The sequence below is a fragment of the Bufo gargarizans genome, chromosome 2 (assembly GCF_014858855.1).
Source record: "Bufo gargarizans isolate SCDJY-AF-19 chromosome 2, ASM1485885v1, whole genome shotgun sequence".
NCBI classification, from domain to species: domain Eukaryota; kingdom Metazoa; phylum Chordata; class Amphibia; order Anura; family Bufonidae; genus Bufo; species Bufo gargarizans.
Genome location: NC_058081.1, coordinates 603,828,221 through 603,845,656, shown reverse-complemented (window position 1 = coordinate 603,845,656; position 17,436 = coordinate 603,828,221). Strand labels below are relative to the sequence as shown.

The following is a 17,436-nucleotide window of genomic DNA, read 5'->3' as shown; positions in this document are numbered from 1 at the left end:
AACTATTGAGACTATGGAGACATCGCCACCAACTTTTCCTTCAAAAAGGTCTGTTGCTTAGAAGGAGCCTAGATCCAGTGTCCTGCGAGAGGGTATACCAGATCCTCATACCACGTTGAGACGCCAGTCTGGTGTTAGAGATGTATCATAACCAGTCCGGACACTTCGGCGGGCAGAAAACTGAGGCCACTATTCGCAGGAGATTCTATTGGAGAAGACATTGAGAGATGGTGCCGGGAATGTACTGCCTGTGTAGTGGGGAGAGGTGAAGGCCATGACCAGAGGGCGCCTCTCCATCCTATCGTGAGTAAAACTCCCTTAGAACTTGTTGCCATTGATCATGTGAAGTTGGAGCCAAGTCGCTCAGGGTATACCTATGCCATGACCATTATTGACCACTTCACTAAGTTTTTCGTAGCAGTGCCTGTGAAAGACCTGACAGCAAAAACTACGGCGGAGGCGTTCTGGAAGCATTTCCTCCTGCCCTACGGCTGCCCAGAGAGGATCCTCACTGACCAGGGGTCTGCGTTTGAATCACAGTTGTTCCAAGAGATGTGCGTGCTACATAATTGCCAGAAAGTCCAGACCACCGCCTATCATCCGCAAGGTAATGGACTCTGTGAAAAGATGAATCAAACTCTCATTGAAATGCTGAGAGCAGTACCCCCTGAGACCAGGGGTAATTGGCCTACTCTGCTGCCACAACTCATGTATACCTATAACAATACAATTCACTGCTCCACCGGGTACACGCCCTTCTATCTGATGTTTGGCCGTCAAGGGAGGCTACCTGCTGACCATTCCTTGGATGTACAGGTGCCTGATGTCATAAATCCACTACCGAAGACTTATTGGCTGGTGGAGCATCAAAGACGTCTCCTAATGCTAAGGAGATTGTTCAGGAGCGTATGGAAAATGCCCGAGAGCGACAGCAGAGAGACTATGGCCTGGCTGCCTATGCGGAACCTTTAGGAGACATGGTGTGGTTAAAAAATAACCACGAACCAGTAAATTGGACAGTAAGTGGGAAAGGACTACCTACGTCATTTCTGCAATCCCTAATGCTGAGGGCCACATTTATCAAATTTCCAGAGAAGACAAAGACTCCCAAATTGTACACAGGAACCGTTTAAATCCCTGCATAGAAGGAGAAATTGCAGCAGAGGATATTGAGCCAGAGTCTCCTGAGCCAGAGTTGCCAGCCCAACCTGCTGACCTTATGCAGGCTGTTGAGAACCTGATACATGACACAGAGCCACTTCATTGGTTCCTCACACCCTGGTTGAACTTGGTGGTACCAGCTCCAGTTCCTGCTAGTCCTCAACTCCAGGATGACCTGTCCCAGAATGCACCTGAAAGAGCTCCAAAGCCTGTGGACTCCTCTGACCCTCCGGAGCCAAGGCAGGAAGAACCTCTGCCAGTAAGAAGGTCCACGTGGTCTACTAAGGGGCACCCACCTGTGAGATTTGGAGACTACATTGTGGGCCAGGTAGCCCCTCCAGGGAAACCCCTGTTTAGCTATTTAAAAGACCCGGGTACGGACTCATTTTGTTCTTTGAGCCTCCAGGAACTTATGTTATATTTGCATTTTCTATCATTATGGACTATCCTGGTTATCCTTGATACGCTATACTATCCTGAGTGAAGAGAATGACGCCCCTTTCACCGCACTTTCCAGTGGAACTGCTTGATATATTTGTACTGCAAAAGTGGTGATTATTGTATATGCCTGCTTTTCGTTTTGTCTTTCAGGTTGCAGTTTCCAGCTGGGCGGGCCCCTTATGTTGCGCCGAGGACGTGCAACGTCACAGCAATGAGTATGTAGTGTCCCCCTAGGTAAATGTGGGCACTACACAAGGGTTAATATGACCATTGTACTTGATATGATGTTTTATGTGTATCTGTGTATCAGGCCTGTTAGGGTGTCCTAGCCAATAGAGGGAGCTAGGGAACCCCTAATATATATATTTAGGCCCAGACAGGAAAGAGCAGGGTAGTCCAGGAGGCTAGGTAGTGCAGTCTAGCCTGCCTGAGGTTCCTGAGCCAGAGTTAGCTCAGAAGATTGTCACCAGGAGAAGAGTTACCTCCTGAGAAACCAAGTTCCCATAACCAAGCAGAGCAGAACCAGTATTCCAGACAGACAATAGAGCTGAAGGGCAGAAGGATTTTACCTAAAGCAAGGATATATACCTGAGGAAGTTTCTACCAAGGATAAAGCCAGCATTAGGGCATACGGGCCTTAGGATAAAGACAGCCAGGAGTTCTAGGAATAGTGCACAGGATTTCTGAGGAAAAGTGCAGCCTGGTCTGTAAGTGTTTTTACCCTCTGTGTATCTTGCAAGAACATTGTGCCTACCATATATATATATATGAAGTCTGCTTATATCTGCTGCTGTCATATGGAACTTTACCAAAGACTGTATAAAGTTAACTGTTCCCAGTAAAAGGAAGTTTTGGTTCACCACAACAACGTGTTCCTCACTTATTACCACTATCAACCGGTGTGCCACCGTTACAGGCACTGGCGTCATGAATCTTAAAGGGACCTGGCCCCCGGCACATTAAACATCTGCAACATCCAGGGCACCTCACCCAACATGAGGCCTGGTCCCTATACACAGAGAGTGCCCCAGAGGTCTCCTGTGCCAGCCTCTCCATCACTGCTGTACGCCTGCCCACGGTCTCCCATAAACTGTGAGAAACCAAGAGCAACCCTCGTTTGCCTATTAACCGTGACCTCACAATCGCAATACCCTGCAGGTCTGCGTACTGCAATAGTTATTTGAGCTCTCTGATAATGCTATTATTGGGGGCATTCTGAAGGCAGTATTAATGAGAGAACTCTGATGACACTATTAATTGGTGTACTCTAATGCTATTTTAATGGGTCATTATGGCCAGCATTATACATAGGATACTCTAGGAAGTTTGGGGTATGGAATATTGTTTGTACAGTATTTACATGGTATACAGGAGGAAGGGGGACCTGGAGGATCTCTCAGCTGCCAGGTACTTGTGCCCTACATGATTGTCTAATTGATCTGTCTTACAACCTGAACCATTGCTAGTAATTGGTAAGAGGTGTGAATTAACTTATCAGTAGATCAGTGGAGAAGATGCCATTGTAGGTGAAAGTTGTTGTTTTTTCCTTATAACTCACCTGATAGCAGCACACACAATTCAGTCCACTGGACGTTTAGATCTTCTCTATGAAATTAATATTTAACTTGTGGCAGCTGAATCAGATGTGTTCAGTACCAGTAGCTGCAGGGAGAAGGTGCGGCCATCAAAACCAGATAAAGGGGAGCAAATAAAATCTCTAGATAACATGTCCAAACATCATGTGAAACCTGAAAATAAATGTATGCTTATGTCACGGTGAGGTTCACTGTGACAATTGTGGCCGTGTAGGCCGGCTGCATGCTCTCTCGTGTACTGGCTGCAGGCTGACTCCTGTGTATACTGGTTGCTTGGGGCTGGGTGCTGGCTGCGGTGTCTTGTGTGAACTTGCCTGTGAATGTGTACTCCCCTTGACTGCTGTGTAGGCTGGCTGCAGGCTCCCTCACGTTCTGGCTGCAGGCTGATACCTGTGTATGCTGGTTGCTTGGGACTGCGTGCTGGCTGTGGTGGTGTGTGTGAACTGTGGCCTGTGTTTGTGGCTTGCTGTGTCTGTTTCTCTGTGATTCCTGTCACTGTTGCTGTGCAGGCTGGCTACATGCCCTTTGTGGACTGCCGAGAATTATACCCCTAACCCCCCATCCCTTGGACGGCTTGCAGCAACAACAAATAAATACACATGACAACCATTTTTGTTGGGTAAGGGTCGGTCACAGCTTTATTGATATTATTATTTTTTTAAACATCCAACTCTTCTAATACCAAACAGTGACTTGGAGTTTAAAGAAGCAGTATGTCCCACAGAATTTATCGGTGGGCAAGTCTGCCTTCTTCTCCCTCTTAAATAGACTCAACCTACCTCCACAGAGGAGCCCGCATAACCCTACACGGAGCTCCAACCCCCACTCAACAAGACACCTGGTCCACCCCATCTTGCAAGCCAGAGAGAAAAATATCCAGGCTGATGTTGTTGAGGTGGACACTGTTCGGCCTCATCAGTCGCAGGTTATCGCCTTCAAGCTGGTGGTGTCGCACTACCCCGCCAGCCCTGGATTGTACAAAACTTGTGATACGCGCATTGACTGTTCTCCTACCCCTTTCTATAGCATGCGCATCCCTAGCTCTTTGCCAAGTCACCCTAGGAATAATTTTCCCCGGCGCCTCCCCAACGGCACAGGATGGTGTCCCCACCGCCTGCACAGGAAACAACACTAGAGCTCCAGATTGAAAAGGCCTCCTCTCCTTACCTAAGCCAGTGTTGTTTTCTGTCCATGAACAGCGCAGATGCTTCTGCCAAGACTATGAAGACTACCGCAGGGTCTTACTATTTCCCCAGGATTGGGAGGGCCACTGCAGAGGTCGTGGGCTCCGGCCTCCGGGGATGCTGTGGTTCCCTTCTTTGACCTTTGGCATAAGCCCTTCTGTTGAAGGCAGCCCTGGGCTTCTTACCCACTCCTCAGGAGGATCCTGGTTCCAGTGCCCTCAGCCCGGTAAGCCTCCTCTCCTGGAAGCCTGTGCAGATAATATTTGGGGGGGCTCTCCTCCTTTACAAATGCACTTATAGGTGTCTGGTGGTGGAGGTTAATATATATAAAAATTACTAGCTCTTTTTTAAATAATCTGATTGTTTTAGGGCAGAGAAACCTCCACTTCCAGAACACAAGGAGGAGACGCAGGATGCAAAAAGTGTGCTATATGCAGGAAGTCTTTGTCTCTAAGTCCAAGAAGTCACTATGTGTAAAATGCACAGAGAAAGTAGTGTCTGAAGAGTCTCCCTCATTTCTGGACTCCATGAGGAATATGATTAGAGAGGAAGTAAATGCGGTGAAATCAAGACTACCTCTCAGAAATCCCACAGTTCCTAATTATACCAATTTGAGGTTGATGAAGGGGAGATCCTTGATGACAGCTCCGTATGCTCGGAAGACGGTTATGGAAGACCATTATTCCTTCCAGAGGAATCGCAAGGTCTTCTAAAAACATTTAGGGCTACTATGGACATAGAAGACCCTAAAGAGAGCCAGTCGGTACAAGATCAAATGTTTCAGGGTCTGGGGGAGAGAAGACGACGTGTCTTCCATTAATAATAGTAATAAATATCTAAACTCTTAGGAATAGAGAGATCCGGAAAAAAGATCCCCGGTTACAAGTTCTTTTAAAGGAAATATCTTTTTACGGATTCTGATGCGACTCTTTTGAAAAAAAAACTCCTAAGACTGACGCACCGGTAGCCCGTATACCAAAGAAAACCTCCTTTCCATTTGAGGATATGTGCTTACTGCTGACCCCCATGGACAAAAAATGAAAAAGCCTGCTTAAAAAAGCATGGGAGATCAATACTGTCTTGTTCAGTCCCAATATTTCTTCCACCTGCAAGGTTAGATCCTTGTCGGCATGGCTAGGTAACTTAGACGATCACCTGGCAGCTGGGACTCCTAGAGAGGAGATCTTAGCATCTCTACCAAAGTTGAAGCAAGCAACAAACTTTCTAGCCGATGCTTCAGGTGCTTTGGTGAGATTGTCGGCCAGATCAGCTGCCATCTCCAATACAACAAGAAGGGCCATCTGGCTCTGTTCCTGGTTAGGGGATACGGCATCTAAAAATTGCCTATGTTCTATCCCCTTGAAGGAGACCGTCTCTTTGGGTCAGTCCTTGACGATATCCTAGAAAAGGCCTCTGATAGGAAAAAAGGATTCCCTACAGAAAATAATTTTTTTTTTCTTCAGAGACGGTCCTTTCAGAACCAGAGGAACAGACAGAAGACGGACCAGAAGAGAAAGGACTACTCAGGGAAATGGCAGTCCTCAAGAGGGAAAGGGTTCCTCTTTAATCCAGACAATCTGGCAAAATCCACTTAATGACGCCAGATTCCCGGTTGGAGCAAGATTTTGTTCCAGGGTGGGAGAAAATAGGAACTTTCCCCTGGATTCTAAATTCCATCCAAAGAGGGTTCAGTCTAGAGTCCGATTCCTGTCCAGAAGATTACTACGTAATCAACAAACACCTGCCTCAGAAGCAAAAACAACTATCCCTGGAGGCAGAAATATCTGTTCTTCTTCAGAAGCAAGTATTGATTGCCGTTCCAGACCACCAACAAAAAAGGGGATTCTACTCTCCAGTATTTCTGATCAAGATACCGGAGGGTTTATTCAGACATTATAAATCTAAGGAAATTGCACAAATATTTAACTTACAAAAAATGCAAAATTTAAACCATCAAGTTGACAATAAACCTTCTACCTCAGAGTTGCTATATGGTAACTGTGGATTTACAAGATGCCTATTTTTACGTGCCAATCCTCAGAAATCACCAGAAATACCTGAGAATTGCTGTTCACATAGCAACCCGCCTTTGTCATTTTCAATTTCAGGCCCAAGACCAAGTAAAGGAAATCTTCCTTTCTTTAGAATGGATTATAAATCACAAAAAATCTGATTTCATCCCTGGTCAACAAAAAGTCTTCTTAGATGTTCTCCTGGATTCATGCCTTCTGATGTCCTCCCTCCCAGAAGAAAAGCAGTTGACCATATATCAAAAGATCTCTCAATTTTGCAAGTTAAAAACTTCCACCATAAGAAACATCATGACGGTTTTAGGTCGCCTAACATCCTCTATACCTGCAGTCAGTTGGGTGCAGAGCCATACAAGGGTTCTACAAACTTTTCTTCTAGATTGCTGGGATGGTACTTGAGCCTCCTTGGAAAAAAAAGGTAGCCCTTCCATCAGTCCCTATCCTGGTGGAAAATAAAAAAAATATTTATAGACAGGAGTCTACTGGCGTCAAGAGAATCTGCTAGTAGTTACTACAGAAACCAGCAACGAAGGCTGGGGTGGTCATGCGGCAGACCTAATGGTTCAAGGAGTTTGGAACAACTCCATGGCAACTGCCTCGTCAAACCAAAAGGAACTTTCAGCAGTTTTCAAGGTTCTTCTGGCTCTCAATTCAAAGATACCTCTGCACCAGGTAAAAATCCTATCAGACAACACAACCACAGTTGCATACATAAACAGACAGGGGGGGCACTCGGAACAGAGTTCTGGCCACAACCGCAAAGAGGATTTTTTTTATGGGCAGAAAAACATCTGACTTCCTTATCAGCAGCCCATTTAAAGGGAAGCAAAAATCTTGTGGCTGATTTTTTGAGCAGGCAGACAATAAAGGAAGGAGATTGGGCCCTGAGTCTCAATGTATTCCAACTGATCACAGCAAAATGGGGCATTCCTATCCTGGACTTATTTGCAAACCGGAGCAACAGGAAGGTACAGAAATTCTGTTCTCTGTCCCCACAGGACCAGCCCATGGCCAAGGGGGCTGCTATATGCGTCCCCCCCCCCCTTTCAGCTTAATTCCGAGAACCCTAATGAAGGTGGCGGAAGAACGGGCGCAGGTAATCATGATCACTCCTTATTGGCCAAGAAGAGCCTGGTTTTCACTGCTTCTCAATCTGTCAAGAGGGGAATACTGGACTCTCCCAGCACTTCCAGATCTCTTGTTTCAGGGTCCGATTTACCACCCCAGCGAATCTCAACTCAGATTGACAGCTTGGAGATTGAATGCCTAGCTTTAAAGGGAACCTATCACCGGGATTTGATGTATAGAGCTGAGGACATTAGTTGCTAGATGGCCGCTAGCACATTTGCAATACCCAGTCCCAATAGCTCTGTGTGCTTTTATTGTGTAAAAAAACCTGATTTGATCCATATGCAAATTAACCTGAGATGTGTCCTGTACGTGAGATGAGCCCAGCACCGCCCCGCATCCTCAGAATCTCCTCCTTGCTCCCCGACGTCAGAAAGCCAGAGCGCCATAATCTTGCGATGCGCGAGCTAGCGCATGCGCAGTGTCGTCATAGTGTTCCTTCCCTGTGCTGGCATCAGCCTCAGGGAAGGAACTGCGCATGCGCTAGCTCGCACATCGCGAGATTACGGCGCTCTGGCTTTCTGATGTCGGGAAGCAAGGAGGAGATGCGGGGCGGTGCTGGGCATCTTCACGCTGGACTCATCTCACTTAATTTGCATATGGATCAAATCAATTTTTTTTACACAATAAAAGCACACAGAGCTATGGGGACTAAGTATTGCAGATGTGCTAGCGGCCATCTAGCAACCCATGTCCTCAGCTATATACATCAAATCCTGGTGACAGGTTTCCTATAAAGAATAGGGGCCTCTCGGATCCAGTAATCGCCACTATACTAAAATGTAGGAAAGCCGTGACATCAACAATTTATCTTAGGACCTAGAAGGCTTTTCTTCCCTTTACAAAAAGCAAGAATTGTCAAAATTCCCTTACAAATGCTCCCATTATTTGGGATTTCCTACAGTCAGGATTGAACAAGGGTCTCTGTTGTTTCCTGTCCAGGGGGCGGGGACACCCTCCTGTCAGTGTCATTGGGGAGGCTACTGTAAAATCCAATTACCGGCAGGGGCGTAGCTATAGGGGGTGCAGAGGTAGCAGTCGCTACCGGGCCCAGGTGCCTGAGGTGGCCCAAAGACCCTTGTGCTACATAAGAAGATACGGGTATTATAGAAAAGTGCATGCTGGCCAAGTTACACCTCCGGCTGGAGGAAAGGGGTTAGGTCAAGAACTAAGCATTGGGGGGAAGGTACCATTTAAAATTTTGCCTCAGGCAGCAGGAAGGCAATGTGTTTCCCTGCCCCTGACCACAAGCGCTAAGGAAAGGGGGGCCCAAGCTGAACTCTTGCACCGGGGCCCATGAGCATGTATGACTAAACCGACCGGAGAGTGGGCGACTCTACTTAGCTTAACCACTTCAGGCAGGACTTGGGACCAGCGTAAGCCCCGGACACCTCGTCATGTGACTTGAACATTCCAAAAGCTGAGACTGCGGCCTCCCGGCTGGTATTCAGATCGCTGGCACGTCCAAAATATATAGGAATGGCTGAGGAAGCAGATGGTGGGCTGGATAGCATCTGAAAATAGAAATCAAATTAATAAGTGGGGATGAACATATGAGGTAAAACATGCTGACCTCCCGCTGCCAATACGTTGGAATTCAGACTCCGAGAGACCTGCTCTGGCTGCTTCCGTAGCTGCCCCTATGCGGAAGGAATGGGTCCCAAAGTCAGAGGTGGTGAGGCCTAAGGCCGTAAGGCAGCAGTGGAAAACCGAGCGAAACTGAAAACACGTGAGTGGGGAGCCATCAGAATGAAGTAAAAGGCACGCGACGCCAACAAATCTGACACCGCTGCGTAAGGGCACACTGCACGTCGCTGCTGCTGCCGCCAGTGGCGCACCTACAGGGAGGTCCAGCGGGTCTGGACCCCCCCTAGAACAACCAGACAATATATATTTTTTTATCCTTCAGGGCCGCACCGCCGATCACCACAGGCGGCGCGGCCCTGGATGTAATTGCGGCAGCAGTGGGGGGCTTTCCATTGTGGAAGCGTTCATTTGTGCTGCGGCAGGGGAGGGAGAGGCGTGTCCCTCGCCTGTTCTTCTGATAGGCCGCAGGCACTAATGCCTGCAGCCTATGAGAGGCCAGCTCAGGCGGCGCGATAACGTCATCATCGCGCCGCCTGAGCCGGGCAGCACACAGCAGGAACACAGGCCGGAAGAGGCCTGCTTCACATCGCTGCTGATGGAAGTAAGTATCAGTGTTTTTTTTTGTTTTTTTGGAGGGGGGGAGCTGGCACTATGGGGGCATCTGACAATTCTTACAGCCCAATTATTTTTGGGGTGGCACTTCTTACTTGCACATTATGGGGGGGCACCATGGGGAAGAGGAGCATTATGGGGGCTCTAAAGGGGCTTTTCTTTTTTTACACATTATGGGGGGCACTATAGGGGAGAATGGCACTATGGGGCATCTGCTGGCACTATAGGGGCATTTCTGGGGGGCACTATGGGGAAGTGGGGGCTCTAAAGGGGCCTTTATTCTTATTGGCACATTATGGGGGCATTATGGCATCTGGTGGCACTAAGGGGGCATTTTTTACAGGCACATTATGGGAGTTTAACCTTAAGAGCCAGGCCATTTTTTGCAAATCTGACCAGTGTCACTTTATGTGTTAATAACTTTAAAACTTATCCAGGCCATTCTGAGATTGTTATTTCGTCACATATTGTACTTCATGACACTGGTAAAATGGAGTAAAAAAAATACATTTTCCAAATTTCAATTTCTCTAGTTCTATAATACATAGTAATACCTCAAAAAAAATAGTTATTAATTTACATTCCCCATATGTCTACTTTATGTTTGGATCATTTTGTGAATGCCATTTTATTTTTTGGGGACATTAGAAGGCTTAGAAATTTAGAAGCAAATCTTGAAATTTTTTAGAAAGTTTCTAAAACCCACTTTTTCAGGACCAGTTCAGGTCTGAAGTCACTTTGTGAGGCTTACATAATAGAAACCACCCAAAAACGACCCAATTTTACAAACTACACCCCTCAAGGTATTCAAAACTGATTTTACAAACTTTGTTAACCCTTTAGGTGTTCCACAAGAGTTAATGGAAAATAAAGATAACATTTCAAAATTTCACTTTTTTGGCAGATTTTCTATTTGTATCCATTTTTTCTAGTTACAAAGCAAGGGTTAACAGCCAAACAAAACTCAAAATGTATGGCCCTGATTCTGTTGTTTACATAAACACCCCATATGAGGTCGTAAACTGCTGTATGGCCACACGGCAGGGCGCAAAAGGAAAGGAATGCCATACGGTTTTTGGAAGGCAGATTTTGCTGGACTGGTTTATTTACACCATGTCCCAATTGAGGCCCCCCTGATGCACCCCTAGAGTAGAAACTCCCAAAAAGTGACCCCATTTTAGAAACTACACCCCTCAAGGTATACAAAACTGATTTTACAAACTTTGTTAACCCTTTAGGTGTTCCACAAGAATTAATGGAAAATAGAGATAAAATTTAACTTTTTGGGCAGATTTTCGATTTTAATAATTTTTTTCCAGTTACAAACAAAACTCAATATTTATGGCCCTGATTCTGTAGTTTACAGAAACACCCCATATGTGGTCATAAACTGCTGTACGGGCACACGACAGGGCGCAGAAGGAAAAGAAAGCCATACGGTTTTTGGAAGGCAAATTTTGTTGGACTGTTTTTTTGACACCATGTCCCATTTGAAGCCCCCGTGAAGCACCCCTAGAGTAGAAACTCCAAAAAAGTGACCCCATTTTGGAAACTACGGGATAGGGTGGCAGTTTTGTTGGTACTATTTCAGGGTACATATGAATTTTGGTTGCTTTATATTACACTTTTTGTGAGGCAAGGTAACAAGAAATAGCTGTTTTGGCACGGTTTTTATTTTGTGTTATTTACAACATTCATCTGACAGGTTAGATCATGTGGTATTTTTATAGAGCAGGTTGTCACGGATGCGACAATACCAAATTTGGTTGTTTGTTTCAGTTTTACATAACAAAGCATTTTTACAAAGAAAAATCATATTTTAGTGTCTCCACAGTCTAAGGCCCCTTTCACACGGGCGAGTTTTCCGTGCGGGTGCGATCCGTGCGGCGAACGTATGGCACCCGCACTAAATCCTGACCCATTCATTTCTATGGGGCTGTGCACATGAGCGATGTTTTTAACGCATCACTTGTGCGTTCAGTTGAAATCGCAGCATGCTCTATACTGTCCGATTTTGACGTGACGCAGGCCCCATAGAAGTGAATGGGGTGTGTGAAAATCGGATGGCATCCGCAAGCAAGTACGGATGCTGTGCGATTTGCACGCATGGTTGCTAGGAGACCATCGGGATGGAGACCCGATCATTATTATTTTCCCTTATAACATGGTTATAAGGGAAAATAATAGCATTCTGAATACAGAATGCATAGTAAAACAGCGCTAGAGGGGTTAAAAAAATAATAATAATAATTTAACTCACCTTAGTCCACTTGCTCGCGAAGCCCGGCATCTCCTTGTGTCTCCGCTGCTGATGAACAGGACCTGGGGTGAGCTGCTCCATTAAATAGAGCTTAAGGACCTTCGATGACGTCACTCCGGTCATCACATGGTCTTTTACCATGGTGAATCACCATGGTAAAAGATCATGTGACGTACCATGTGATGACCGGAGTGACGTCATCGAAGGTCCTTAACCTGTATTTAATGGAACAGCTCACCCCAGGTCCTGTTCATCAGCAGCGGAGACACAAGCAGAAGCCGGGCTTCGCGAGCAAGTGGACTAAGGTGAGTTCAATTATTTTTTTATTTTTTTTAACCCCTCTAGCGCTGTTTTACTATGCATTCTGTATTCAGAATGCTATTATTTTCCCTTATAACCATGTTATAAGGGAAAATAATACAGTCTTCAGAACATCAATCCCAAGCCCGAACTTCTATGAAGAAGTTCGGGTTTGGGTACCAAACATGCGAGATTTTTCTCACGCGAGTGCAACGCATGACAATGTTTTGCACTTGCGCAGAAAAAATCGCGCATTTTCCCGCAACGCACCCGGCTCTTATCCGGGCAAAAAAACTCACGCCCGTGTGAAAGAGGCCTAAGAGCCAAAGTTTTTTCAGTGTTGGGCGATTTTCTTGGGTAGGGTAGCATTTTTGCAGGATGAGATGACGGTTTGATTGGCACTATTTTGGGTGTGACTTTTTGATCGCTTGTTATTACACTTTTTGTGGTGTAAGGTGACAAAAAATTGCTTTATTTACACTTTTTTTTTTTACGGTATTCACCTGAGTGGTTAGGTCATGTGATATTTTTATAGAGCATGTTATTACGGACACGGCGATACCTAATGTAATTTTTTTTTATTTATGTAAGTTTTACACAATGATTTCATTTTTTAAACCAAAAAAATCATGTTTTAGTGTCTCCATAGTCTGAGAGCCATAGTTTTTTCAGTTTTTGGGCGATTATCTTGGGTAGAGTATGATTTTTGCGGGATGAGATGACGGTTTGATTGGCACTATTTTGGGGTGCGTATGACTTTTCGATCGCTAGCTATTACACTTTTTGTGATGTAAGGTGACAAAAATGGCTTTTTTTTACACCGTTTTTATTCTTATTTTTTTACGGTATCAACCTGAGGGGTTAGGTCATGTGATATTTTTATAGAGAAGGTTCTTACGGACGCGGCGATACTTAATATGTATACTTTTTTTAATGCTTTTTTATTTAAGTTTTACACAATAATATCATTTTTGAAACAAAAAAAATCATGTTTTAATGTCTCCATAGTCTAGGAGCCATATTTTTTTTTATTTTTGGGGGCGATTGTCCTATGTAGGGGCTCATTTTTTGCGGGATGAGGTGCCGATTTGGGTTGGTACCATTTTGGCGTACATACGACTTTTTTGATCACTTTTATTATCTTTTTTGGGAAGTAAGGTGGGCAAAATTTCAATTTCATCATAGTTTTTATTTTTTATGGCGTTTACCATGCGTGGAAAGTAACATGATCATTTTATAGATCAGGTCATTACGGACGCGGTGATTTCAAACATATATAGTGCATTTTTTTTTTCTATTTTTAATCAGTGATAAATGTGTTTTTTATTTTAACTTTTTTTTGCATTTTTTTTATCCAGACCCACTTGGATCTTGAAGATCCAGTGGATCTGATGTCTGTATAATACAATACAGGACACTATATAGTGTACTGTACTGAATTTTCACTTTACACTTAGTCTGATCAGACTTCTGCCTTTAGCAGAAGTCTGATCAGACGTAACCTTACCATGGCAAGCTGGAAGCTTGTGAAGGCGTCCGGTTGCCATGGCAACCATCACTCGCTGCCACAACAGAGCAGCGGGTGATGGGGAAGGAGGGGGGCCCCCCTCCCTCTGTGATCCCGTCAAGAATCGGGGGCGGAAACAGCACAGCACCTGAGAGATGGGGTACTGTAGAGCTCACTAATAAAGGGGAGGCCACTGTGGAGGTCACTGTTAAGTGGACGGGATGCTGTGAAGGTCATTGTTAAAGGGGCGGGCACTGTGGAGGTCTCTGCTAAGGGGGCAGGGAACGGTGGAGGTCATAGTTAGGGGGACGGTCCGCTATGGGGGTCAGTGTTAAGGGGCGGGGTGCTGTAGAGGTCACTGTTAAGGTGGGTGGGATGTTGTGGAAGTCACATTTTCAGAGAACAGAGCTCTGTGGAGGTCACTGTTAAAGGGACGGGTTATTGTGGAAATCAATGTTAGGGAGACGGGATACTGTGGAGGTCACTAATAAAGGGGAGGCCGCTGTGGAGGTCACTGTTAAAGGGGAGGGTGCTGTGGATGTTGCTGTTAAGGGGGCAGGCCGCTGTGGAGGTCAATGTTAAGGGAGGAACGGACTGTGGAGGTCACTATTATAGGGGCAGCAGGGTACTGTGAGGTCACTGTTAAGGGAAAGGGGTACAGTGGAGGTCACTGTTAAGGGAGTGGGATACTGTGGCAGTCACAGTTAAATGGGCAGTCACTCTGGAGGTCTCTGTTAAGGCAGTCCGGGAATGGTGGAGTTCAGTTAAGGGGACTGTAACCTATGGTCAGTATTAAGGGGCGGGTGCTGTAGAGGTCACTGTTAAGGGGGCAGTCCCCTGCAGAGGTCACTGTCAAGTGGGTGGGGTGCTGTGGAACTCACTGTTAAAGGGGCAGGCTGCTGTAAAAGTCAAATTTAAGGGGGTGGACTGCTGTGGAGGTCCCATTTTAAGGAAACGGGGCACTGTGGGGGAGTCAGTGTTAAGCGGTGGGGGCTGTGGAGGTCACTGTTATAGTGGATACTGTCGATATCTTTTAACGACATACACAAACATTAAATGAAATAGATTAAATATACCCGTGCAAAGCCGGATCCTTCAGCTAGTCTTATATAATGTTGGTTGACCTACAGGAAAACTTCTAATGATCAGGCATATTTAATAATATACTACCTACAGAACGCCAGATTATTTGAAATGTTTATCCCTGCACAAAAATACACCTTATACAGTATGTACCCCTTATAAAACATAACAATTAGACATTGTCTCCAGGAGAGAAACAACTCAGTAATTATCCACGAGCGAACAACGAGAGGAGATAAAAGAGCATGGGGATGTTTTGTCATATGTTGCCATACATATAATTCTAATGATAGAGGGGGTGGAATGAAACAGCTTGGGATATCCCTTCTTTATAAACTTGTGGGGGGGAGGGTATGTACCAACACAGGGTCTACTGTCACAGCATTTCCCCTCATTATGATGTTAACACAGCTTGTGCAGCAATCTTTCCTGAATCTCACAGGATCCATTCACACATTCGCAATTTTTTTCCGGATCCGTTCCGTATTTTGCTGACCCATTCATTTTCAATGGGGCCAGAATGGATGCTATGTGCTGTCCGCATCTGCATTTCCGGATCCGCACTTCCGGATCCGCAATTCTGTCCCTAAAAAAATAGAACATGTCCTATTCTTGTCCGCAATTGTGGACAAGAAAAGGCATTTTCTATCATAGTGCTAGCAATGTGCGGTCCGCGAAATGCGGAACGCACATTGCCGGTGTCCGTGTTTTGCGGATTTGCAATTTGTGGACCGCAAAACATCTACGGACGTGTGAATGGACCCTTAAGAGATGAAGGGTGAAGGTTCTGGAAAATATATATATTTTTTTATTCTGAATGGCCCTCCAAGTATGAACTAACTGTTATAATACTGTCACCTATATCAACAATATACTATAATACCGTTCCATAGGTACAAGACTTTAACTACTATAATATGGTACCCTATGAACAAGAAAATAAGTACCACAATACTCTAACTACCATAATACTGCTCTCTAGGTATAAGAATATAACTACTATAGTACTGCTCCTATGTAAAAGTATTTAACTACTACCATAATACTGCCCCCATATACAAGAAAATAACAACTATAATATTGCCCCCAAGGTATAAGAATATAACTACTATAATACTGCCCCCTATGTACAAGAATATAACTACTATAATACTGCCCACTATGTACAAGAATATAACTACTATGGCTGAATGGCCGCACGAGCTTGAGCTCCTCCAGCATTCCGGCTCATTTGCCCTATTTAAGCTTATAATTTGCTTGATTATGGGGAAACCTGGCAGAGAAAAGAACAGAGGAAGCTCAGAGTCTACCCCACTGCACTCCAAACAACCTGAGATGGAGAAGTTCCTTCGGAAAACGCTGAGGATTACCGCGCAGAAAGGCCCCAATATGGCGGCGTCTGTTGCTCATGACTCCGATGCAGGAGAACTTTCAGACGCAGGCAGCGGCTCCGATATATCGGACAGGAGGCCCAGAGATCCGCCTCTCTAAGAACTGACCCTTCGATGGGTCCTTGAATCTGCTCTCTCGCCTCTAAAACAGGACTTATCAGACATCAAAGATGATATGAAGCACCTGGGTCAGAGAGTGGTCTCGCTAGAAACCACACAAGAAGCCATCATGACCTATGAGGGTAAAGCGTCGGAGGTGCTGGCGTCTCATAAGGCCTTACTAAACGATGCCTTCCTGAAGCTGGAAGACCAGGAGAATCGTAGTCGCCGGCGCAACATCCGCATTCGCGGCCTACCTGAGTCGATTGCAGCGGAGGCCTTGCCGGCAGTGGCACGAGAGTTGTTCTCCATGATGCTGGAACCTGATAGAGCGGCGGGAATCGTGGTGGAGCGCATACACAGGGCGCTGCGCCCTAGGCCTAAACCGCAAGAGCCACCACGCAACGTGATTTGTGGCCTGTTGAGCTACGTCGACACCGCAGCCCTCCTGAAAAGACAACGAGAGATGGAGGTACTTGAGTACGAGAACACCCCGATCCAGATGTTCTGGGATCTCGCGCCATCCACCTTGGCCAAGCGGCGCTTATTCAAGCCTCTCCTAGATGTCCTGAGGAAAACATCGACCCGTTCCGATGGCTGTATCCCTTTGGGCTAGCAGTCTCCAGGAATGGTAAATTACTCACCGTGCGTTCACCAGCAGATCTGGACTCTGTCTGGAGGTCCCTGGACGTCCCTCCGGTGGAAATCCCCTCATGGCTACCGGCCGACCAAGATGGCCCCCTGCCTATACCACCCCGTGTAACTGCCTGGCAGACGGCATCCGCGGGCAGACCGGATCGTTCGGGACGCAGCAAGATGGACAGGGCCCTCACTTGAACCTGAACTACGACGGCATCGGCTGTGTTCGTAAGCATAAATCGCTGCTATCTTATTCTCCTAACCTGGAGATGACTGTTTCTCATCCTCCTGTTATAATGGTTATTATGGGCGAACTTGGCCTTTTCTCATTTTTCATTTTTCATCTCTCCGGCCTATTTCACATTTTGGCTTAACGCTTCCTTTATGATGCCATACCAGAATTGTGCCGTCTCGTTGTT

General features: G+C 45.8%; 1 protein-coding gene across 1 annotated transcript in view; it reads left to right on the top strand.

Annotated features, from left to right (window-relative positions):
• Positions 1-17,091: 17,091 nt before the first annotated feature.
• VSIG2 (V-set and immunoglobulin domain containing 2) overlaps positions 17,092-17,436 on the top strand; it is a 33,641-nt gene continuing 33,296 nt past the window's right edge. The window contains exon 1 of the mRNA XM_044277576.1: positions 17,092-17,316. Within this exon, the coding sequence (XP_044133511.1) occupies positions 17,092-17,316 (225 nt within the window). The remainder of the gene's footprint in view (positions 17,317-17,436) is intronic.